Source organism: Patagioenas fasciata, chromosome 1 (genome assembly GCF_037038585.1).
Source record: "Patagioenas fasciata isolate bPatFas1 chromosome 1, bPatFas1.hap1, whole genome shotgun sequence".
Taxonomy (NCBI): domain Eukaryota; kingdom Metazoa; phylum Chordata; class Aves; order Columbiformes; family Columbidae; genus Patagioenas; species Patagioenas fasciata.
This window is the reverse complement of record NC_092520.1, coordinates 70,062,678-70,088,687: the sequence shown is the minus strand read 5'-3', so window position 1 is coordinate 70,088,687 and position 26,010 is coordinate 70,062,678. Positions and strand designations below refer to the sequence as shown.

At 41.8% G+C, this 26,010-nt stretch overlaps 1 protein-coding gene across 20 annotated transcripts in view; it reads left to right on the top strand.

The window, feature by feature from the left end:
* BBX (BBX high mobility group box domain containing) overlaps positions 1-26,010 on the top strand; it is a 153,659-nt gene that overhangs the window by 63,769 nt on the left and 63,880 nt on the right. For 19 of the 20 annotated variants that reach the window (XM_065829414.2, XM_071808514.1, XM_071808489.1 and 16 more), the window contains 2 exons: positions 19,705-19,875; positions 21,426-21,668. In XM_065829414.2, the coding sequence (XP_065685486.2) occupies positions 19,714-19,875; positions 21,426-21,668 (405 nt within the window). In that variant the 5' untranslated portion in view covers positions 19,705-19,713. Of the gene's footprint in view, positions 1-19,704; positions 19,876-20,616; positions 20,794-21,425; positions 21,669-26,010 lie in introns of those variants that run through there. The other variant, XM_065829421.2, reaches the window with a different exon arrangement.

The window sequence follows — 26,010 nt, the reverse complement described above, 5'->3', positions numbered from 1 at the left end:
CAGTTTATGACCTAACATGTATACATAGTTAGAGGCAGATATATCTTGTCTAAATATGTATCTGTATTTCCATCTAGAAATCCCTGCATAGGCATAATAATACATTTTTATAAAGCTCATAAAACAACTTTGGAGGCATTCATAAAAACTCAATTTTTTGTGCATTAAACAATCAGCAAAGATCCTCAGTAGTGATCAAAAGAACTGGGAAAAACAATATTCCTCTCTTTGTTTCTCTGTGGTCATAAAGATATGAAGATAAAACCTATAATGCCTACCTGTACTCTTAGCTATCCAATCTTGTTTGAGGTGTGGCTTACTTGTGAAATGGCTTTTTTTATGTTGGCTGGAGGTTTATTGTTTTGTTTTTTTCCACTGGAGAACTACAGAAGCAGTTTTCACCACCCAGCTGGAGCCAGGCTGTTGGAGATTTTTTCGTGAAGCCACTTCTTCTTTGACTGTTGGTTAAGAAATGTGAGTTTTAAATAGGTGCTAATGGAAGGAAAATGAGAACCCAAAGTTAAAATAATCTATATTACTAAAAGGACTTCTCCTTTCAGTTCTTATGGGCCTCTGGTGCTTTGTGGTTCTCCAGAAAACCTTGCCAAAAGGAGATATAATGAAACAGTGCAGGCTGAGATCCACTGCTTGTGGCAACACAGTTTTTGAGTGCAGCTCTTCCAGTTTACAACTTTACTTCGTATTATTGTGGTGTAAAAGGCTTTATTAAAAAAGAATAGCTGACAACAACAAAACCCCAAATGAAAAGGCAGCTGTTTTCCATGCTTTTTATATTCATAATGAGCACAAAGAGCTGAATCCCAGGCCATGGGACTTGGCAGCAGAGGGAACCTGTGTTTTATGTGTTAGTGCTCTCCTTCCAGACCTCAGTGTTCATTAGAAGTGCCTACGTCAAATGTTTTCCTACATTTATTTTTTTCCTTTGCCTTTTTTCTTTAAATCAGCTTTCTGGCTGGTTGTGTTGTTACTGGAAGTTTCTAGTGCTGCTGTGGGTGGTCTTGAGTTGTCCTTCTTTACAAGAAAATATTCAATGTGTAAATGAGTACTAAGTACTTGGCCGTTTACATTCTTGGATTTTTTTTGTGCTATCTCTGTGCAGTGCAAATATGAATTAAAGATAATTGATTTTGGAAGTGGCATACTTTTTCATCCAAGGTGACTTTGCCCTTGTACTGAGAATATTTACAATGAGGAGAACTCATTTGCTCTTCCTAAGCTTCAGCCAAATGTTTGACTTGTCATAATTTAACCGTGATATAAGGCAAACTGAGGTATTTAATGCCAATGTCAGAAAGAGTTAGCAAAAGCCAGTTTTCCCAATCCAGTTGTAGTCTTTTAAGACTAAGATGAGTTATTTAATCTGACGCAATGAAAACAGAAAAGCAGGAAAGATGTTGAAGCACAGAGGTGTTAGTTCATCTTCCACTTTTCACATTCCAGAGAAAATCTTTCCAATTAGGAGGAAATTTTTAAGCTGTCTGCAACATAACTTCATGAAGATGCTGTGGTGTTTCCCAAGGAGCAGGAATTCAGGACTCTTACTATTGATGGGGAAAAAAGTCCTTGGAGTCCACTGAACCAAAGGAGTCCCCCTACTGAGTTCATATAGTAACATGAAGAAGGTAGGACTGATAAAATAACCTGGCACATCCAACAGTTAAGTCTGCATCTTTCCCTTACCATCATGTCACAGTTTTAATCAGTGAAGGAACTCAGGTCATAGACAATGAACATAGCATAGGTGGTAGGATGTACTGTGTACAGGAGCACAAGGAACAGTAAGCTGCCTAATGAGTATTTTCTTGTCCACAGTAGCCTGTCATTATTGATACCCAAAGTGTTCACGAGAAAGCAGTTTCCCAGCTTTTGAAAATTTTGAGTACACATGGGGGTAATATTTTGAGAGAGTGATGAGAGACTAAGTAAGTTGTTGCTTGTTGGCTGGTATGTTAAGAGCTTTTTAACTGAGGTTTTGTTTTCTTTTTAAGACTGTGATTTATTAAATGGTTGTATCGCATTGTGAATGGGCATCAGAAGATAAAGACAAAGGTCCACTCAGTATTTCAAAGATGGAGGTTTGAGTTACTGTGTAATGAATGGTATGTATTTGCACTCACATACACATGAAATCCACCCATTCTGAGAGGGCTCTGTAAGAGCCTGGGCTATAATAAGCAAGGATCCACAGCCAGGTTTGAGAGGCTTTTTGTGTTCCAGAATGCCCCTCCACTTAAAGTCTTTTAATAAGAAAATAAAACCCCTTTCTGTGCTTCCTGACTAAACCTGGAGTGTAAACCTGGACTACTCATAGAAGGAACTGTCTCAGCTGATTTTGTTTGATTCGTCAGTGGGCTGACTTCAGTCTCTTGCAATGAGATGCTGTGTCACCACTTAAGGCTTGTGACAGACCCATGGATCACAGAGATTGCTGCCAAATTAATGCATCCCACAGCAATCCTAGAATATTCGAAAGACCTTTCACCTGTGTCCTACCAAACCCCAAATCGTGGCAAGCATACAAGTTTTTTTTGAAACGTGAATTGGAAAGCCTTGTCCATGCTTACTGATGTCCTTAGGCATTTTCACTGTTTCTGGTAAGCTTTTGATCAACAAATTGTGTGTTTGTCTGTCCAGTTGCTTACCAGCTCATCAGGGACCTTGACTTTCAGGGAAGACTTGCTTATGTTTAGGCCCTTGAGTGCAGAGCAACAGATTTCTAAACTGGGTTGCCCACAGCAGATCTCTGGGGATGGTAAACATCTGGATTTTAGAAAGAATTTGTTCAGAAGTAGTAAGAGTAAGGTAAGAGTGCTGGGCACTCTTAATTCTTAAATTACACACATTACTTGACCAGGAAGCTTACTTGCTTGCTTTTTCTCTGTTGCTCCCTCTCCTGCGGTTTGTTTTTTTTTTTTTTAGGGCTTTCCTCCAAATCATGGTAACTTCATGCTCTTCTCCCTACAGAAAAACAGCCTTTTTTAAAAATAAAGTCTGAAGGAAAGCTTGGACTAAATTGGACTCAGCTTTTCCAAACACAATTAAAATACCCTGCTATGTTTAAATCTAATGAGATTGGAGTTTTTTTGAGTGGGGGAAAGGTGTTTGCAAACTTGGCTTCGTAGTATTGGGCAGCTTTCTGAAAAATTACAGGAAGGGCTGAGCCAAACAAGCTGTGCTACCTGTTCTCCAGCTACTGGAATTTCCAGCTCTTCTGCTTTTAGAATTGCAGGCAAATATGGTAACATGGTTATAATCTCAGGCTACTACAGGTCGAATGAGACTGTTATCATTCTCTTGGGTCATGCAAGAGGAAGAAATCAGACCCTGAGGTTTTTAATAGTGCTCTAAGGCACAAAGAAACATCTGGGAGATAGCAGGCTGGCTCACCTCAGCTCAGTCCTGGCAGGATTGTGGCACTGGTCCTCCTGGAAGCCACTTCCAGGCACACGAAGGACAAGAAGGTGACTGGAAACAGCCAAGCATGGATTTTTAAGTGGGCAAATCGCACCTGATCAATGGGATGAAGCGATGGAGACAGTGTCCGATGGGCAAGGGGCGAGCAGAGGGCCTTGCTTACTTTGATGGTACCAGGATTTTTGACACTTCATTAGCATTCCTGGACTCAAACTGAGTACAGACTGGATGGATGGTTGGATGGATTATAGAGTGTGTGGGAAAACTGTCTGAACCAGTGGTTCAGCAATAAACTGGCAGAGATTTACTGGTGGTATTCTTTGGGGGCTGATACTGATGCAAATGTAGTTTAATATTTTTGTTAATATTACAAAGGCTGGGATGGAGTGCAGCCTCAGCAAGTCAAAGTTGACACCAAATTGGTGGATGTAGTGGATATGCCAGAGGGCAGAGCTGTCATTCAAGGCGACTTCAGAAAGCTGGAGTGGACTAACAAGAACTCCATGAAGTTCAACGAAAAGAGCAGCAGAAGACAGCTTTGCAGAGAAGACCTGGGGATCCAAATGGGCAGTAAATTGAATAGGACTTGACAGCCTGACCTTGAAGCCACAAAAGCAAGCTGCAGGCTGGGCTGCATGAGCAAGAACATAGCCAGCAGATTGAGAGAGGGGGTTTTCCTGCTCTGTGCTTCTGTGACTGTGGATGCCCATACAAAGGAGACCAAAGAACTGGAGGGACCACAGTCGAGGGACCACCAAGGCATTTGGATTTGCAGCATGACTTACCAGGCATGACTTACCAGAAAAGGCTGTGAGAGCTGTTTGTGTTTCAACTGAGAAGGCTGAGGGAGACTCCAGTTGACTTCAACTATCTGTACAAGCATGAAGAAGATGGAGCTAGGCTCATTAGAGATGCACGGTGAAAGGACAGGCAAGAAGCAGTGGTCACAAGCTGCAGGAGGGGAAATTCTGGTTAAGCATAAGGAAAAGTATCCTCCGTCATGAGGGTGGTGGAACAGGTGCCAAAAGAGGTGATGGATTTACTGTACCTGGGCGGGCTCCTGAGCAGCATGATCCAGCTTTGAAGCTAGGCCTGCCTTGAACAGGACTGGAGACCTCCAGGTACTACAAATGCAGTCTTTAATATTTCCCTTTTCTTGAAATAGTGGTTTGTTAGTGCGTGAAAATTAATAATTGTCTACTCTTAAGGGCAACAATGCAAAAAAATATTTGCCTTAAATCCTTCACACGCAGCTCATGTCAGATTCCTAGCTTTAGATCTTTTGAAGTGGACATTGCTGAATCATGTGATTGTCTTTCCATGAATTAAAAATAAGCCAAGTCTCTTTCTCCTTAAAAGAGACTGTTATGTTCAGCAGAACTCGAGGTGGTGATGCATTTTTGCAACATTAGTGAGCATGCATATGGCTTGAATGGGAGCATTGTCCGCAGCCCTGCTTACTTATGATGGTTTAGTTTGAAGCTTATTTGAGGAGAGACATTTTTAGGGAAAAACACTGAAATCTATGTCTTAGAGCATAAAGCTACCTCCCTGGCAAAGAACAGATTTTCTTGGTAGCTTGCTTGCTTCCTTCCAGGAATTTGAAGTCATTTGTGCCCAACATCTGTTGAGCTTCAGGAGATGTGGCTCTAATGCTACAGTGAAATGCCAGCCATTTAAGTATGGGTGCATTAAGTTACACACTTCTGATCGTTGTGAATATTGTTTACCACTATACAGGATTTTCTAATTTGTACTAGTATTCATGTAACTCTCAATTAAACTATTTTTGAAAAGTATTGTATGAAAGACAGTAAAAATATTCTTTTTTTTTTTCTTTTTAATTTGCTTAAGCTATATGGGTATGACCTTTAGACCTTTTCCATCAAAGGAAGTAGTTTAGGACTTCATGCAGAATTTTAGCTTATGTTTCACCTACATCTACATTTCACCTACAAAAAAGCAGTAAACCTATGCTTGGTGTTGCACAGCATCCTGGGGGAAGTTCTTTGCTCACTTGTTTCAGATCATTTTGGTGTGTGGGCACACACCTGAGTGAGTACACAAAACAGTCTTGTCCTAAAAAGGACTAGCAGCTGTGTAGACCAAAACTCTAGTGCCTTCCAAATTAAATGCACATTTTTATTTAATAGATTAATTAAATAGTGAAGTGCAACAATTTAGGCAATGAGAATGTAACTATGGGACTTAAAATGGTTTTGATTATTTTGATAGGTGTTTAAAGGGGAGTTTAATGGGCTGAGTAGCTGAGGCTGCCTTTTTGAGGCTAGATGTACTCTTCCTTCTGAGGGGTTTAAGTAGCATGGTTTATTCCTTTTTTTTTTTTTTTAGTCTGTGCACTATGAAATTTTATTACTCTTTCTGGCATTGTGTATGCCTTGTTCTTGTATTCGGGCGTGGCTTTGTGATCTCCTGCACCTACAAATCTTCGCATTGCTTTTGACCTAATCACCTAGAGGTAGCTGGACTATCCTATAAATTTTCCAGGTTCTGTACATGGATTATTATACTGAGTGTATTCCGCAGTGTGTTTAAGGGCTTGTATGCATTACAAAAGGGCAGCGGTGCTCAGGTCTAAAGCAAAATGCTCACAGGATTGTCCACTGAGTGTTTTGTCAGCACGAGCCATTGGGGTTGCCCAGCAAATTCCTCACTGCCACGACCACCCGCATGGAGGGGGGTGAGCATGAGCCCTGAGTTCTCGGGCGGCACCGTACACCAGCAGGTGGTACATGCGTGTGCTCTTCATCGTCTCAGTTCTGATGTTTAACGGCTCTGTAATTACCCATGTAACTGGCACACAGATTGCTGAATGTAGAAGTTTTCTACTCATTTTCTTCATCTTGTGTCTTCCAGAAGGGAGGGCAGAAGGGAGCAGCAGCTGCAATCAGATTTAGAAGCTCTCTTCCCAGTTTGACCATGAATTTGTTTCTGACATCTTTTTTTTTTTTTTTTCCTCTCCTCCAAGATTTCATCTCTCTCAGGCTGTTTTTTTTTGTTGTTGTTTTTATTTTCCCTGAACTGGAAAAATTAGGTGAAACCAATGTTCCCACTTTTTATTGAAGTTCTTTGAAATCTGGATTCAAGACAGAGTGAAGAGCAGCTAAGCTTTAATTCAGTGAATTTGATTCTGCCACAGCAAGATAGCTAACAAGTCTTTCAGTAAAGAAATAATAGAAGATGGTATTTGGTAACAGTATGTTTTTAACTTTAAAGGGTCTGTCTCAAACTCTGTGTTCTAATACTTTCTCTACAGAGATAGACACAAATTTATATGTATTAATATATTACTGTTGCTCTATCAAAGTATGTTACAGAAGTGCAATAGCATTTTCCTTTTAGGCTCTCAGGGGTCCATTGTAAAGAAGCCTAGGTGTTTTCATTGGTTGGTTGTCTACCTGACACTGACTTCCATATTTGTGTCTGGGGATTTCCAGATGGAGATACAAGCACATAGGTGTCTTTGCATGCACATTGATTTCAGGATTTGCTGTGCTCTGTGTGTTCCGTACAGGTTGTCTGCATGGCATGCACCACAAGTTTAATGCATTTGGGTACACTCCATTGCATGTTCACGTGTAGCTATTTTTTGGGCTACCTAGTCAGCCTAATTCCCTATATGTGGTGAATAAGAGGATATTTGAGGTGGGAGACAGAAGACCCGAGTAATTTTTCACAGTGTGAGGCTAATATATTAAGTCACCAGACATAAATGAGTATCAAATTTTGGGCCTGTGTAAGATCACAGTTTGGGTTGAGTGTAAAACAGAATCCTCTTGATATGCCACTGGATTTTTTGTTCTATCTGGTGTGAGGAACGTCTAGAACATGTTTTATTCTCCAGGATTTTCTCATGTTTAGTTGAGGCCCTAATTACTCACAATCTTCAACATGTCAGAATTTTCTCATGATAAATCATTAAGTGGTACTGAAAAAGCTCTAAATAATGAACTGACGTTTGTACCTTGTTTTTTGTTTCTGTGGATTAGATGGGTAAGTTGGGTGTTTGTCCCTTTTAATTCCTTAGTCCTGAAATCAGCTGTTTTGTGGCCCAAATTCACTCCGTCAGAATGCTTAAACTTGGACTTAATTTAAACATCTACTTACCACTGCAGGACCAAGCGTCACATAATAAAATAACAGTGAGTGATAGAAATAACAAACTTTTTTTTTAATTTAGAAAGTGGGGAAAGTTACTTTTAAATACCAAATTAAAATAAAAATGGAAATAACCACTAGATGGCACTTGAAAATTGTGTATTAAGATAGTACACCTACTTTCAAAATTATTACAAATGTTGATAGGCCCCAAAAGATTTTGTGTGGATCTACATAGTTCTGAGAGATGGTGATGTTTCCAAAAATAGAGTCAAAGTTCCTTTAGTCTTATCTCCTTCTTCTGTGATCAGAATAAGCCACTGCACTAAGGAATCTAGTCTGCATTAAAAGCTTGTTCCTGATGCTTAAAATGCTACCTTCAGAAAGGAGAGAAATACATGTATAACGGATAATTGTGTGCAAATTTATTTGTTTTCCACTTATTTTTATTTATATCCAGCTTTTTAACAAAATTCTGCTCTGTCCTGGCATTCTGTTTACTTTCTTGGCTTATGTCTGTCTTGAGATACAACATTTTGACAAGGTGTTGCTGTTTCAGTATTTGATATTACTTTAGTTCAGTAGATTGGAAATGAACTCAGAGTCTGGTAGGAGATGATTCAGACAGGGAAGAGACTCCAGGTGTTCATTTTTCATGAATTTTTTGTTTTACCCACTTTATCTCTTGGTAGGGGGAAAGGATGGAAGGAGATTGTCACAATTTGATTCTGCAGAAAATATTATAATAGCTGGGAATTTGTCAGGTCAGTCTTGTGGTATTTCTGTCAGTGAACATTGCACAAGCCAGTTTTACTTGAAATTTTCATGTAGCCTCTTTATTGTTGTTTCTGAGATGTATGAGAGCTGCATAACTATGATTTACGAGCTAATAATATTGAAGATGGGCAAAGCTGAGTGAATGCTGTCTGTAGCCATCAATTTAATTCTTCATCCATAGGAGCAGTGGGTAGTAGCTGTTTGCGAGGGGTTGCTTGGACAGCCGTCTTGGCCTATTGTACTTAAGTTGAAGGGAGTGAAAGTGGACAAACTATAATACTCGCTTGTGCAAGGGTATTTTATGGCCTATTAAGTATGTATTAGAGGACTAATTCTTTCATTTGCTCACACAGCTGTTTATGGTTCCCCTGACACTGCTAGTAATTACGACTGCATTTTATTATGAAAGCTTCGTTACGCACATGGTAAACCTTAGAATGGGTTACAGTAGCGATGGACACAGCTGCATTGTCCTTGTTTTGCAGAAGACGCTCAGACACAATCAACAAGAGGTGAAAAGGAGAGCTGAACAATTTTCCCATTCAGACGCACTCCCCCTGCGCTGTCTGCTACAGGAACGGCTCCTCTTTTGTGTTGCTCCGCACTGCACAGAAGCGCTTGGCTTGTGCTGCTTGCCGTGACAGGACCCTACTGCAATTTGTATGCCTACTAATCAAAGATAAATATGAAGCTTTGGGAGCAGCAAGTCAAAAAGCGTTGGGGATTTTAGTGGGTTGTATTTGTTTGTTTTTGTTTTGTTTTGGGGTGTTGTTGGTTTTGTTTTTCCATTTAGGGGGTCTCATCCTCTGAAGGCTGTGAGCAGAACTGCAGGTCATCCCTCTTTTTGACATCAAATTTCTATTTGAGTTCTCACCAGACAGGCCCTTTGGGGAGGAAGCTGTTGCTGAACTGCAGGTGCCCTGGTGGGAATGAGCTGATGGGTGTACCCACACCCTGAAATTCATTAAGTATTTCCTGTGGCCATGTTACCTGGGATCTCACTGGCCCTAAAGCCTTTTACGCTAAGATGAACCATTTTGTGACTTGAAAAAGCTAGAGGGGAAGCCCTGGTGATCCAGTTAACGAATCACAAAAATTTTCATGTTAGAGCGATATTAAAATAACTGTAGAACACAGGAATGACATCTGTCTTTCTAGAAAAGCTCTTCATGCAGGCTCCAGTAGTCCCAGTTACACAGGAGCAGAATTTTTCAGGGTGTGTATGTGAATGCTCTCAGTTCTGCACCCTTGTTGTCATTGCTGTCAGACAACTATTCTCTCTGTCAGAATTTGTGCCCTGCTTTAGCTTGCTAAAAGTTGGTGGTTTTTTGGACTGCGCTGTTGCTATGGTCTATGATGCCTGCAGACAAGCACTCGTCTCCTGTCTGAGAGGTGGTTGCATTTCAGAGTCTGCTCTGTGTTCCTGGAGGAAGAGTGCGCTAGTGATAAATTGCTCTGGCGTCAGCAGAAAGCTTTTGTAGCGCATTGTTATTATCCCCCTCTCCGTGGGAGGAAGCCTTGTGAAGTAGGTTGGGCTCTGCCTCCTCTGTGTTTTGAATTTCAGGCATTTATTCCACTCACCTTGCTGTGTTTGTTGGTTCGCTCTCCTGTTGTGGCAGCAGATGGAGGAGCAAAAAGAGATGCTGCTTTGGAGCAAAAGGATGCCAAAACTTCTGACTGGATGGGTCCTGTCTCCTTAAGGGCCAGGAGTAGGGCCAGGTTTAGTAGTGCAGGTGTCACAGGTCTCCATCCCCTGGGTGACCCACCTCACCTACATAGGTGGGGGGACCTGGTGCTGCTTCCCAATGCATGGCTCCTTTGCATTTGCAAAGGAAATTTTGGCTAGGGGAGTGTCACTGGGCTGTCCTTAATGTTCTGATGAAATAAGTGTAGCTGTGGCCTGGGACTCGCTGAGTTTCTTGTTCTGTTGTTTCTGCAGCTACTGAAGGCTGAAATTAGTCCTGCAGTAGCAAATGTCCTATTGTAACTTAAATTCAAGGCCAAAAAGACCTGTTTTGGTTAAGATCTGAGTCTTCAGACAACTGCTTTTTTTCAACTGACTCTGAAAGAAAACCACCCCATCTGAAAAAATAATGTTAATACAAAAGGTCTATGGCTGACTACTTCAAACTGTTTAAATTGCTTCCTTCTGTGGAGGCTCCTGTTTGGAGGCATTAACACGTTTGAATTAAGATGTTCGTGATTTACACCCGCAGACATACTTGTATAAGGCAAACTCTTCCATCGATGACGCGTGCCCAGTGGCACAGGGGGGACCAGCAGCTTTCCCCTCTGCAGCACCAAGCGAACCGCTTTGCAGAGACAATTGCACACGAATTGTGTGGGTGGACTGGCTGGTTGCTCATTTCCATGGTGCACCCTGCTTCTTCTTGTGTGTGGGGGGGGTTGTTTTGGTTTGGTTTGGTGTTTTTGGTTTGGTTGGGTTTGGGTTCTGTTTGTTGGCTTTTGTGGGTTTTTGTTTGTTTGGGTTTTTTTAAAAAGTTTGCTTTTTAAAGGACGAGCCTTAGGTGCGAGCTTCCCTACCCCTCCCTGCCTGCCCTCGCCGCCCCCCCGCTGCCGGGCGGTTTAGAACCCCCGGGGCAGCGGCCGGTTTGGAAGTAAACACCTCCAACCCCTTCACCTGTTGCCTGCGCTCGGCTGCTGCTCCGCGTCCTCCCTCTCCCCCAGACCCCAGCTCGCCGGCTGCCGGCTCCGGGAGAGCCCCGAGCACCTCGGGAGCTTTGCCCTGTGCCCGCGGAGATCTGTCTCCTGCCAGGGCATCGCTCCGCAGAGCTGCCGGATGCCTGCGTGGCTTCTCCTTTTCCCCGCCGCAGGTACTTACTGCTGTTTCCCCCTTCCCGGAACACTGGGTTGGTGGCGTGGTGTGACCGGAGGGTTGGAGCCCTAAAAGAGCCGACGTGCCCGGCCCCTTTCCCTCAGGGTCGGCGCCTGCCCGGCCGGTGGGACCTGTGTCCCCCCACTGCGCCCCAGCAGCAGCCACAGGGGCAGACCCGTACCCCTCGCTGTACCCCAGGAGCGCTGCCTGCCCGCGGGCAGCCGGATGGGAGGTTGTCCCTGCCGGGAGGTCGCCCTGCCCCAAGCTGCACCCAGGCCCTGCCCACCCACACCCCTCCCTGGCTGCCTGGGCACAGCACAGCTGCGGGATCCAGCCCCCCATAAATGCTCTTTTTCAGCCCCCCGGATGCTTTTTTCCAGCCCCCCTTATCCTGCGCGGGTACCAGTGCCGTGATGCGGTTACCGGCTGCTCTGTCACAGCCCCAGCACGGGTCGCTGTAGACGCTCCGTGGCTTTAGCATTTCTGGCGCCTCCTCCTTTTCCCTGACACGTCCCGCTCCCAAATGGCTGTGCCGTTCGGGCAGGCGTGTCTCCCGTACCCCCTCCTCCTTCTGGAGTTAATGTTCGTAGGTGTCGCGTTTCTGGCCGTGCGTTGGTTTTGAGTGGCGTTGCTCTTTGTTTTGGCGTGTAAGCTGTATGTTTCTGCCAAACAGAAACACTGTGGCCAGAGAAGAGCAAATGTTTCCTGTGGGGTCGTGGGCTTGTCGTTTCATCCACCGGTTTCATTAAAAGCTTGGTCCAAAATACAGCTGAACCTGCTGCACCCCGCCTCAGCAAGTCCATTTGAAAAGTGTTTGTCACTTTGTTATTTTTTAAAAATTTAAAATCAGTATTTGAAGTCCTGAGTTTTCCCAGAAAGTAGGTTTATTTAGGGTAAAACATAGTAGAAAATAAAAGCTTGACCATTTCTTTAACCATTTCTCACTTTATAAAGGTTATTTTTGCAGATCTGGGAGATGATTCCTACAAGTTGGTACCTTCCAGCACTGATACATTTTAAGATAAATGTACTGATTTGGTTTTACCTAGCAAGTGACTGTTGCCTGGCATTCAGGCTGGCGAGCAAACATACACATGCAGGAGGGGAGAAACAAACAGCAATCAAAAAAACAATAACAACATAATGAAAGACTTTAGAGAACTGGGGGGTTGTCATTTTCATAAAGATTGTCCTAACTCCTGTCGAACCATCCTACTTGCGTTCTGTGCATTTTGAGTATGTTTTAAAATACTTTGTATTTTTGTTACAAGTTTGAAATATCACACACCACTTAGTTTTCATAATTAGATTTTTTTATGTTTAGTATATGGAGTGACTGGAACGACACATGACAGTTTGTTCAGCAGTGTGGCTTCCCTGCATGCTGCAGCCCCCCGGAGCCCACAGGTGCTGGATGACACCCCCCTGTCCCCCAGTCTGACAGTTCCCTTGTGCTGCTCCTGCACTGCTGCCTGCCAGAAGCCAACCTGCAGGACTTGACCTCCCTGTTTTCCTTCCTGTCAGCAGATGCCACCTACTTGTGCCCCACATTGTGGATGTGCAGAATTGATCATTTGCTGACATCTTTTATGTATTCAAAGCCCGTTATTTTGTCCTTGTCAAACTAAACGATGCTGGTTCCACTGAACTTTCCCTTTATTTGCCATTTTTCTTCATTATTTTTTCTTTTTCTTCATCTTTCGCTGTCTTTTTACTGTTGGTGGTGTTTTTTTGGTTTAGGTTTGGGTTTTTTTGTTGTTTGTTTGTAATTGGTTGTTTGTGCTGGTTTGTTTTTTGTTTGTTGGTTTGGTTATTTGGTGTGATTTTTTTGTTTTGTTTTTTGTTCTGTGTGTGTGTGGGGGGTTTTGTTTTTTGTTTTGGATTTTTTGTTTGTTTTATTTTTGTTTGTTTTTTTCCTAGTAAACAAGTAGTTTTCCTTACTGGCAACAGGCATTTGCTGGCAGCCTCACCATGATACGCTCTTAACTTGGTGTTCCAGTACCATAGCTAAATTCAATAGGTTGAAATACTCACTTAGCCGAGGAAGATCCACTCAGCTGTGTTGTTATTTGGCAAGGGCTTAAAGAAAACTCAATAGTCAAGGTCTATGCTAAGTTTTGTCTTTTTAATTTCTTAATCAGTTTATTCATGCGATGTGGCAGTAGGATCTGGTTCCTAAGTGTGTATTTTGAGGGAAGTTTTGTAGCAGGCAGGGTTTGCCTGTATTTCACTTATTTTAATGAGGATACTCCTAAAGAACTCCCTACAAAGTAAAATATTATTATATTTCTTCATGTTGTCTTCTATAAATGAAGAGAAAAAAAAAAACAACTAGAAAGAAAAATGAGAAATAATTCTTTAAACTCAGCCATCATTAAAACACTTTGCAGTAGATTGTGTACCTCCTCATGACTTTGCAAGCTTTATTGCTTATGTTATGTTCAGGTCTCATGGGAAGATTTATGTTCGTTTAAGTATCTTTTAAAACACAGTTACCTGAAATGGTGATACAGGCACATCTGGGCAGAGTATTCCTAGCACAGAGGAGACAAGTTTTTTCTCTGCATTGAATGTGTGATCTTTTCTTGTTCAGTGTGAGGTTTTCTTGTGCCATCCTGTGCACTTGCAGTCTGTGTTTTCCATTTTAAAAGCAGATTTTGAAAGGGCGAGCATTTGAAGTGCCCTTACAACCATTCTGACCACGAGGTCTGAAGAATTAACTACGATAGTATTAACCAAAGGCAAAACTAAATGATAGGCACATAAAAAGGCAAGTGAACACTAGTAACAAATTCATTCTCCCACCCTTTTTTTTTTTTTTAATTGAGTGCATTTTGATATCATGCTAACAGTAGAGTACAGTTGTTCAACATAAGTGCTTTACATACTAGAGAAAACCAAGTTGATTTCTTTGCGTTAAAAAAACCTCAAAGCACATCTTATTTTTTGTGCATTTGTGAATGAGCAGAGAAAGAGTATAACTGAAGTTTGAAGTCTGTTGACTTTTATTATATGTTGCATTTATTTCTGTTTGGTAGGCATGAAAGATTCACTTAAAAATAACTTAAAAACATCCTGTTGACATTCTTGTGATGATCTTGGGGTTTAATTTTATCTATTAGAGAATAAACCAAGCAATTCAGATCTGAGCTTAAGAGAGTACAGAATGGTTTAAAATAATTAATGAAGTTGGAAGAGCATGCCATCAGAAGAGCAAGACTTGTTGCTGTGTTGCTAAGACTTTCATGTGGTGACAGTCTATACCAAACCTCTAGTAGTAAATAGGACTCATCGAATCTCAGCATGTCCCCCATTAAACCACCACATCTCTGAAAGTTAGAAAGCTCATTAATGGCTTTCCACTGTGAAACAATAAAGAATATATTCACTGACTGGTCAGTAATTAGTGTCAACTAGATTCTGTCCTGCATTGTAGAAATATTCTGGTTCAGTTATTCCAGAGCTAAGAGATATTTTTTTTAGAAAACCTTTTGTATTTGTGTAGGTATATTTTACTGCCAGCAATCTCCTTTTGCTTACATTTGAAAATTCAAATACCTGTTCAGCCCACTAGACCCCTGAGAACATGAACTTATTTCCCAGTCTCTGGCTTCTTTGTTGAAAAAGCTCAGTTCACTGACTCAGGAACCCCCAAAACACCCAGACCATTAGTGTCATAGTTTGACCCTCTGTTCTCTCTTTGGTATTTGTTTTTATGAAGTAGTAGAGAATTTAGATAGTGTAAAACAGAACAGAAGTGCAGAAAATCCACTTGAAATTTTCCCTTTGCTCCTTTGTACCAGTAATGGGCATGGATGCAGCTGAGGGCCTAGCTGGGCTCCAGGAAATGTGGTTTTAAGGGAACAAGAAAACAGAAATTTATATCCACTGTCCGCACAGAAATAAGATGAGCATTGCTAAAGTTCAACCATTCTTCTTTGGAGAACCTTCTGACAGGGACTACACCATAGTCATAGTTCACATCTCTGGGGTTCTGCTTTTGCAGGTCGTGGATTTCTTTCTAGCCTGTATTACGACATGTGCCTTACAGGGCTTGATTACTTCTAAAGAACTTTGTAAGGACTGTGGTGTTTGGGGAACACCTGTTGAGCGCAGCTTGTTCAGCACAAGCAGTAGTGGCATTCTTGGTGGCAGATTAGCCGTGGGGTGAGAGAGTTCCAAAATTAGGACCGCGGAAGTTGATCACCTGTCTCTCAGGTTTTGTAAATAGCAAAGGAAGACAGGAGGAAAACAAAACTTAATGAAGGTAATCAAACACTTGTTGTTAATGAGCACTTAAAAAAACAAAGGCTTGCCTACGGTTGTGTAATTGAAATAGAAATATATGTCATAAAAAGGTAAACAATAATTCTTCTCCTTAGCTTCCCCCACTCCCATCTGTTTTCTTAGCAAATCATTTTTCTTTCCTCTGAAGCCCTATTAAGTATACATATTTATAAGACATCCGAGAAAGCTCTTATTCTTTGATTAATGTTTCCAGGACCAGAAAGGAAATAATACAGGCAGCACACACACAAAATAATAAAAAAAGTTAATTACTGGTTTAATATCTCAGTAATATTTGATCTGTATCTGCACTGAAGGTAGGTGTAGAACATCACCCTGAAGGTATCTCTTGCTGTCAGTAGACTGTGAATGTCAGCTATGACAGGTATCCTCTGGTGATGTTATAAAGCATATGTGGCTTCTTTTAAGCAAACCTGTCCATACTTTTGTCTTGTCTTGTTGAAATATTCCTACTTTCTCCCTAGTGTCTGTCACTTTTTTGTCATCCTTAAGCTGAGAAATGTCTTGCAAAATCTTGTTAGGTAGCTGTGTTTTTCCTCTTGTTAACTTGTAAAAGGCATTACTTCTGCCTTTAAAAAGATACCTTATATTTTTACTGATACAGTGGAAGAAAACTTTTTGTGTGATGGGGTTCACAAATTCCAGTTATTGCAAACTTTGCACTTTGGGTGCCGTGTATCTTCTGTATTTTTAAGCCCCAAAGCCTACAAAGAGCACTTATGACTTGTTCTACGCATTTTTCATTATGCCAATATTACGTTTGACTGAGAGAGGCATCAACAAAAAGTGAACGCCAAAAAAGTCTCTGAAATGTAGGACAAAACTTAAGAGAACTTGAATAAGCCAAAATGGGGAAAAAGGATTTGGAAGGACCAAAGTATTAAAAAATAAGAGCTGAAATATTTTATCTGTCTGTGTTATGAATGCCCCCCTATTTTACAGGAAATAAGAGACGGTACAGATAGAGTATGCAGCTTGACCTAAGGAGCAGAGGAGACTTCCAGGTTATGCTGGAAGAGTAAAGTTTGATGTCAGTCTGTGGCCTGAGGCCATCCATCAGTGTGGTTAAATCAGGAGGATACCTGTAGTTGACTGTTGCAGAGATTAACTCCCAAGTGGAAGCAAAGAGCGACTGTGTGTCTTTTTGTAGCGAAAGGTGCCTGTATAACAGCCATGATCTGACTTACTCTGGTGTCTTGAATCTCCTAAATGCTTGTTGAGCTGGTAAGGTAACAAACAGTCTTGCTAAAGAAGACTCTTTATACTAGACCTGTTGCTTCAGGGTGAGAACTAGAGTGAAATGGTTCACAATTTAAGAAAACAACCTGATGAGCATCTCTTGAATTCCTGGAGCTGAGCATATGTTTCTGTTTCCAGACTAATGTGCAGTGAGCTTTGGTTAATTTATTTTAGGAGTAACTGGGTGTTCAATACCTTCCCTTCATGCATGGAGAACAAAAATTATTTGTGAGCTGTGTGGTAGGAAAAAGACATAATGTACTGAGACCCCCTTTGGGGTGTGAAAGGTGACCAGTGCTTAGGGTCTGTGCTGCCTTAGCAAGCTCAGCATAGAGCATAGGCAGGGACTCAGGTAATGGAGAACACGTGTAAAACACACCATGGGATCACTGAAGTCCTGTGAAGTTCTTTCTTGCTCAACTTTTGAAAGGCAGCAGGCAGAGAGGTGGCAGCTGAAGGGGATGCTGTTGTTGAAATAACACTGAGACATCAGCTGAGCTTTGTAAAGGAGGATCACGGAGTATCCTTCAAACATTAATTTAGTTTCACACTAACAAGCTAGATGGCTCCCAGTAATGCTTATCTTACTTGGGACTGACTGTAGGAAGAAGCCATAAAATTAGCTTGTCTAGCTAAGTCAGTGGTATAGGCTGAAGTAGCTGACTCCCCATCATACTTTTAGTGCATTTATCCTGCCCCAAAACAGGCCACATACTTCCATAGCTACAGTAGTAGGCAGATGTCTGTCATTTAGCAAGCTCTGAGACTTAACAAATCTCTGCTACCTACGGGAGCTGGAGTTTCTGCTCGAACAGTAACTCAGCTACTTTGTTGATTTGTGTCTGAAAATACCCCAAACAAAAGCAAATGGTGGTTCAGCACTTTAGGAAGAGGGACAGATAGGGAGCACAGTGCAGTGTGGTACATGGCAGACATCACGGTGGCACACAATGTCAGACTTGCATTTTGTGATACTGGCCTGTGGCTTGATTTCCCATACTTTAATAGTTTTTTAAAGCCAAACCTGTTTGTTTTTGTATATATGGAATCACTTTTCAAGACACGGACAAAGATTTAACTGAAATAGTGTGTGATTATGTGCCATTTAGCACTCACTGAAAAGAGAGGAGTTGGTTACAGAAAATTAACAGGGGAGTGGGTGCCATGAAATCAAAGTTTAAATATGCTCCAAGTAGAAGGGGTGTGATGGGAACAGCAAAGTGTGGATCTTAATGGCAAGCTGCTATGAAGTTACAGGGCATCCTCAGCTCGTGGGGACCAGGTACTGCTGACAAGTGGGAAGGAACTAACAAAATCGAATATACGTCCAGAAAAACGCCATTTAAAAATTTATGTAAAGATTTCTGAGCCTGCTTCCTTCAGGGTGGAGTTATTTCCTCCAGCAAGCAGCATCTGAAGGTCCTTCAGCTTTCCACGCTGTTGGAGTCTGCAGGGGAAGTAGCTGAGCTAACCACACATTTCTGGTGCAAACAAGGGCATATTTCCAAAATGCCAGTGAGTTAACCAACCAACAAGAAATACACATGGAAGAGATCAACCAAAAGCAGAATTAGTGATTGCTAAATAGATGGGATACTTAGGGACATGGCCGGAGTTGTACAGGCTGTAGCTGGTCTGTGAGATGTTCTGGTGGGGCATTCACCCTGATGATGGCACCAGGACTTGGACAACTGGTATAAGTGTCACACCTTTCACTTCTGCTGCTGTAGGCTGGAACATTAGTGCTCTAGCAGGTGTCTTCTAGAAAGCAGCATCCTAAAATGCAGTGTGGCCTTGCAGTTACAAGGCTTGACTACTTTTTCATGCCCTCCTCATGAGAGTCAACACCAGAGCTTCTGCTGGCTTCACTTGCAGGACCAGGACTTAGACCAGCTTCTTCATCCTGCTTGTGAGAAGTCCTTGGTGAGACTTCAGCAATTTTTCTTGGCTTTATAAAGATCTAGCTGGCTAACCACTCTCTAGTTTCAATTTGTTTTTATGTTTGTGTTGTTTTCTTGGCAAGGCGGCCATGCTCCTGTCAGGATTATCCACTGGCATTACACAGTGTAAACAGAAGGCTAAAAAGCACCAGACTGTGTGCCAGCAATGCTTGCTTCCTCTGCACTTTGGTACTCAGATGTGATGTGTTGGTTTTATTTATTTTTTTATATTTATTTGCCCCTTACTTGGGTAGCAGATCTTTAAGCCATCCCTTAAATTGATAGTTAGCATGTATTTTTACTGAGAGAGAGGTAGCTCTGAGGTAGTTTTAGATGAGGACACACACACACATGCAAGACAGGTGTGTAAGTATTATTTATTTCCTGCAATTGCTTGGCTCAGCAGATGGTTTGTTTTGTTTGCTGTGTGGGGGCTCTTGTACTTGGAAGTGTCAGGTTAACTACTTCTGTTTGTTTGCTTCAAATTGATTTATTAAAATTAATTTCTCTTAAGCAAGGAGTTGGATTTCACAATTGCACTTTTAAGAGCACTTGGGAAATCCTAGCTCATAGTGTCACTGCTATATGTAAGTACATGATGAATAGATGAGTGCCTGGAGATACGTTCCATTGCTAAAAAGAGGGATATCATGACATTTTTCAGTGGCAAAATATGAAAAACTACAGCGGACACAAGCATGGAAGAGCTGTGGAGTCTCTCACTCGCTTGACCAGTGAAGTGTGAGGGCTTCTCTGCTGTCCTTCAGACAGCAGCACATTTGAGAGCTGCGCTGGCTGATGTCTTTGCTTTGTGCTCTTAAATTGTATATTGTTAGTTAATCTGGGAATTAAGTGGAAGTGTTAAGACTGAAAATGATACTCAATGCTGTTGTTGATATTTGGAAAAAAGCCCTATCTATTACCTTGCAAAAAAACTTCTAAGAGTCTTGCATTAGTGCCCCATGTATTTGTCACTGGTTTAAGCATCTGTATGATGGTCTCTTATACTTCAGTGTTTGTTGTGAACTTACAACTATTTTTGCATGACAGGTCACAGTAATGAAAGGCAGTAGTAGGAATAAGGATCATTCGACAGAAGGAGAAGGAACTGGGAAGCGACCAAAAAGAAAGTGTCTTCAGTGGCATCCTCTGCTTGCCAAGAAACTCCTTGACTTCTCTGAAGAGGAAGAGGAAGAAGAGGAGGAAGAAGATATTGATAAGGTAGACTTCATGGGATTATTTGACTGTAAAAGGTTAATGGTGGTCAGATTCTCCGTGACTGTGTTTTTGCTTTATTTGCTTCTTGCTGTTCTCTTTTGTGAACACACACAGCCAATTAAAAGAGGTGATTCAATGCCCATAAGGCTACAAAGGTAAATAGCACAAAAACAACACAAAAAAAGTAAGCTGTCAACCATGTTTTTAAAATCTTGGACAAGACTCTGGTTTTTAGACTGTAAGAGTTTTGACAAGGTTGTTTTGATAACATGTTACAGATCTTGGTCTTGATTGCTCAGGTGGGTTTTTGACATGGGTTTCTTCAATTGTTAATTTTAGACATTAAGTTAGCTTGTGGTGATAGCTGCTTCTGTTGGCTTTGAGGACATGCCAAGCTAATACTTTTCTTTCTTTTTCTAATGCTTAAAAAAATACAAAGATTAAAAGAGAAAAAACTGTCAAGGATTTTTACTATCTTCACATGGGAAATTAAACTTATCCTCCAGAATACTGAGAGCACAGGTGAAATAATCTCTTGTTTGCTTGTTATTTTGAAATTGGTCAACGATGCTGACCTTACCCTTTTTTTCTGTAAGGATCCCACAGTGTGGCACCTCACAAATGTACAGTTAGGCTCATCCTGTGTAAGAAGAAGCTGCAGTGAAAGGTGATGGGTTTTGGAAATGTGACATTGCCATCATCTGGATACTGTTCATATCTGCTTCTCCGTTATTATTTTCTCAGGCAGGAAGGGAGAGGTCAGTGCTGAGGAGGCTGCCTTGAGTCACACACTGATAAGGAAGAGTGACCTTGACAAGGATAAGGAGCGAAAAGGAGGAGCCTGATGCTCTGTCAGTGCTTTCTGTTGACCTTATGGGTCACTTGCTGCAGTGTGGCGTAAAACAGCTGCTTTGTGGTTAGGTAGGAGATGGTTTTCTGTCTCTTACAGTAATAAGTTTCATTCAGTCAGAACTAGTCTTCTGTGGTGCATCCCTTGCAGGAATGACAGGCTGGTCTGTGAGTGGAGAGGGTATATTTTGGCAGTGTATTCTGTTGAGATTTGCCCTCTGGCTCTGACTGGGCGGTTGTGCAGTGACTGCACTGCAGCACAGCTCACAGCCTGGGTAACGAATGGACGGAGATGGGGGAACAGCTGTTACCTGTTCACTTTCCTTCCCATGCACTCTGTAGTTGCAGACACAAGTGACTGAGGTCCAGGGTAGCTCTGCTCACCTCATCCCACTGAGATGACTTCTAGCTTGTAGGAAGGATCTCCTCCCTCCAGATGCATTAGGACTGTTACTAAAGAATAGTCCTCAGCTTAAACATCTGCTCCCTTTGCAAGTTCAGATCAAGTCTTGCAGAGGGCATGAATGAACCTTGGAACCCTCAGGTGAGGAGATTTGATGTAGAGTTCCAGGTCTTCTGGATGGAACGGATGGCCTTTGGAGACAACTGTGTGTATCTGTGTGTGTCTCCCTCATTTGTACACAGATTCTCAGTCTCTGTGAGGAGTGTGGATAACTGAGTTTACACCTCTTCGGCTCTGCTAGGTGCCGCTCCTTGGTGCTGATGGTTTAGAGCAGGATGCTGATGAAACCGAAGATGATGAGTCCTCAGAGCAACGAGCTCGCCGACCAATGAATGCATTTCTCTTGTTCTGCAAACGCCATCGCTCTCTCGTGCGAAAAGAACACCCTCGCCTCGATAATCGTGGCGCAACCAAAATCCTGGCAGATTGGTGGGCTGTTCTAGATCCAAAAGAAAAGCAGAAGTACACTGACATGGCCAAGGAGGTATGTTCTGTCTGAATCACGAATGTAAAGGGAGTTCATTACATATTTGTCTTTGTGCTGTTTTTCTGTTGGGTCTTCCCTGAGTTTCTCAGCTTCCCCAGTGCGATTATAATGCCTGGAGCAGCAGCTGGTTTTCCTTTGATTGCCTTGGTCCTCTGGACCAGCATGAGAAGAAATTGGTCTATGTAAACAAACTAACCTGGCTCTAGTAGTCATTAGTACAAATACGTGCAGGTTGTGATAGATATCACCTGATAATTCCTGCAGTACAAGCATTAACATGTAGATAGTGTGTGAATAGTGGCCATTGAAAACAGTTACATACAGTTCAGTGTCAGCTGACTAGTGATACTTAGATCAAGCTACGCATTCTCTATTGATGATACAGGTTGCTATTATAATAGAGGTGGACCAAACCAAAAGCACAGTCAACAAATGTATTCCCATTTTACCTCTGATGCCAAAGAATTTAGAAATTAGTAGTGTTTCATGAAGTACTCTCTTTGTGTATTGTTAACCAGTTTCTGATAGAGCAACTTTTGGTGAGGCAGAGTTCAGTTCCCGAATCAGAGAGCCGTCAGAGTCCTTTAACTGGGAGCAAAGAAAAGAGAGTTATCCGCGTATTTCACAAAGTATCTTTACGTCAACTTAAAATGTAAATGAGGCTTTTAAAGAAATAGCTTACTTGTTAAGGTGGCCCCAAGCAGGCTGCAGGTATCAGTAGCAGAGTGAGACAGACAAAGCCTGCTTACTTAGGCTGATAACACCAACCCACAACAGATCCCTGTAATTACCTGTGTGATGTCCATTGCGGGTAGCCATTGAATTCAATCTCAGAAAAAATAATGGAGGAAGAACATCTGTCTCATTTGTCAAGTAATGCTGTGGCACTACAAGAAGTACAGGTAGCTGTGAAATGATTGCAGAAACTATTATCCATAACCTGCCCTGTCAGCCAAAGTTTACTGCTGCTGTTATCACATGTATACAAGGTCTGGCTGTTCTGTAGTTTGTGTGAGGATGGAAGGGGCCACAGGAAAAACAAAGCATTCTGCATGGCAGGTCCTCCTTGAAGGATGGTCTGTAGTACCTCTGTAGTTCCCCATCTGTGACACAGTGTTGAAATACTTGAGTCTCAGCTTTGTCCAGCCATTCCTGATTTGTTCTGCATTCCCACTTACAAATTAGCAATGCTTCTTGAAACATGTGGGAGGAGGGCATTTGGGAGATCCAGTTACAGATACAGAGGAAGGAAAGATGAAAATGAAGAAATAATTTTTGGAAGAAACAAACCTACTGTGACTGTTTTTCTTGGCGTTTTTTCTTTATGAAGGAAACTCATTCATTAAGAAGGAAAATAATTGCAAAACTTCTGTATTAAGTGAAAGATCTGAAACTATTAATCATATTGTTGTGGAAACCATTGTTCCTGTAGTGATTTTTTTTTATTTTTCTTGGCATGAAGAACAAATTGCATATTCAGTGTCAAAGCAAAACAATACATCTCAGTAGTTTACCTCATTACAGCTAGTTCCAAGAATGTGTAGAAGACAGTGTATAATTTTTATTCTTTTAACAGTTGTATGTTACAACAATAATTAGCAGCTATAATGTGCTGTTGAATACATTTGGGCCTGCTTTACCAACAGGCCTGTTCTGCATGTGTGGATTGGTGGTTGTAACAGTCGGTTTTGTAGTTAGGCTTACTGCTGAGGCTGTCAAAAAGATGGTAATGTCAACTCCAGTGCAAACCACTTACTGGTATTTTTCTTTTTGCTAAGGAGAGCTCATTTAAAAGTCAAGAAGGTGAATGCCTTTGGAAGGACATAAAATTACCTTTATACCAGTAACCTTCTGCTTGGGTACCTATAAGCTCATTGAGGTTTAAAATATAGTGGATGAGCTTCTGTTACTTCGATGTAGCTTTTCAGTGCCCTTCGATTTCCAGTTCTTAACCACGTAGCCTCTGGCTGCTGCCCAGGCGGGACGCGCATCTCCCAAAGGACGCTGTGTTGTATCTGCTACCCCCACAATGTATCTTGTGTACCCTGAGCATATGAATCCCTCTTCCAGAGATATGAATGGGCCTGACAGAAGTGATCTTTACTGTAGTGGCTACAACCCGTGTTGTTTTACAGCCTCGAGAATGTTTTTAGTTCTTAAATCCAGAGTTTACAAAGCCAGTTGGCTCAGGTCAAGCTTCAAGCAAGCAGCTTTCCGTTTCTCACTTAGTATCAGCGACTGATAGTATCTCAGCATTGTGCAAATCAAGGCATTGGCATATTTACTTACATGTATCTAGCTATATGCAAGATCTAGGATTTTGGGAGATAGTGAGGCACCCAGATGTTTTGCCAAGTAGAATTATGAGAAGTTTTATATTGGATTGGACACCTATCTGTGATTCCCACTGAGAGGATAATGGTTCATTTAGGTGCTTTTGGAAAATCCTTTTATGTACCTGTCTGTACCTTGGGGTGCCTTAATTTCCTAGAAGAACTTCCCATGATCTCTCTGTTTTCAGTTCTATGCTTTATGGTCTCTTGTAACAACACGTGTCCCAGAGAGCTCATACTATGCTTGCAGAGCTCCATGTCAGCTTCTGCTGGCGTTTTCTTCAGGAGCACGCTTTCTATTTGTATCCTACGGGCTTTGTAGATCAACTTAACTTTGAAAGTTTCATTCTAGAGGATTTAAGCCGAGTAGCTGATAAATACTCGCAAGTGGAACCACAGGTATTCCTGCCGTTTGTTAGCATTTCCCTTCACTGAGAGGAAAATGAATTCTGGTCACTCCTAGATACACTCTAGTATTTTTAGTTACTATGATAATAGAGGTAGTGTTCTGTTAACTCTTTCAGGGCTTACTGGGAATATTCAGCTGCCTTGGAAATTATCCAGTGAGACTATTGTGGTTCAAGCCCTGCTTCCTTTACTAGAAAACACTTAGTTTTTAAATATGTCTTTGTGTCAGCAAGATCCAGGCAGTCAGGATTGTTTCTATTAGGGAGCAGTCTGACAAATCCAGGCTGCTTCCGTTCCGTGTCAGAGTTGAATGCTTTGTCTGGGGGTTCCGCAGGTTCCTCAGCCTGGCTGGGAGCTGCTGTGCTGCTGCCTTGGCAACTGCCACGGGGTAGGAGGGGACGAACATTCTGCTGGAGTCTGGTAAATTCACTGGGTGACGTAGGGGCCATAACGTATAATATGAACCCCACATCCCTCAGGAGTGAAAAATGGAGTATAGTTATTTTCTTGGGATTTTTTGGTGGTGTTAGGTCTCTGGGGTTCGTGTGACCTTTAATAGCCAGTTGGTGGGATTTAAGCATACATTTTAAAGTTAAGCATGTGCTAACTGCTACCTTGAGGTGCAGCTGGAATCCACTTATGAGCTCCTGTTCCCACCACAGTGGAGAAAGCAATTCTGTTTTTATTTGGTGATGAAAGCAACTTATGGAGTTGCGCTGAAGCACAGCACCTCTTTTAACCTCAACTCTAAAGTGGCACTAGTCCCAGTGCATAACGCATCCTTCCCCAGGCCTTCACAAAACAGAAATGGTACATCAGAGTGATCCCACAAACATTTCCCGTGCTTTTTCAATCTTACCTGGAACTTCGGGACATGACCCTGCCACGCTGTCCCTGCCTCTCATGTGTGGGAACCAAGATGGTGTCTTTGCATTTCAGATTAAGGACTTACCTTTTTTTTTGCCTTTAAGTGACTTTAGAGATGTCCTTAGACAGGCTGTGTTAAGTTGGCTTACTGCACAGTTGGTCGAATGGAGAAAAACAGTAAGCTCCTCTAATGCCTTTGGCATTTTCTTGTTACCGTATAGTTCATTTAAGTTATCTTCTCATGACCTGGCAAGCAGAACCTATCGTTTCATTTTAGGCCTGGGTCTAATAGTCAACAAAAATCAATACCTAAAGTCTTTCTGAGATTTAGATCAGCCTTCTGTATGTATTTTATAAAACTATTTCTTGGCTATTGTTTAACTTTTTACATTTTTTCATTTGAGTGTTGAAACTCTGAAAGGGGCCAGTGAGTTGTCCTCTCTGTTTGCTCCCTTCTATTTGGAGAGTGCAGTTAACGTTCACTTCTTGGCATTGCAGAGGGAAAAATCCCTTAATACACCACCTCACTTGAATTGCTCTTGTTGGAAACTGATTAAAAGCTTCTTGCTGCCTCGTCTCACAAATGGCATGCATCCTGGCTCTCATTTGATGGGCAGCCTGTCAGCTTGTCAAATTATTCCCTAGAATAATTCAATTACTCCAAGCAGCAGTGCTGATATGAAGAGCTTATGTACCTCATTGCGAGCAATTCTGTGCTTTCCTCTCTGCAG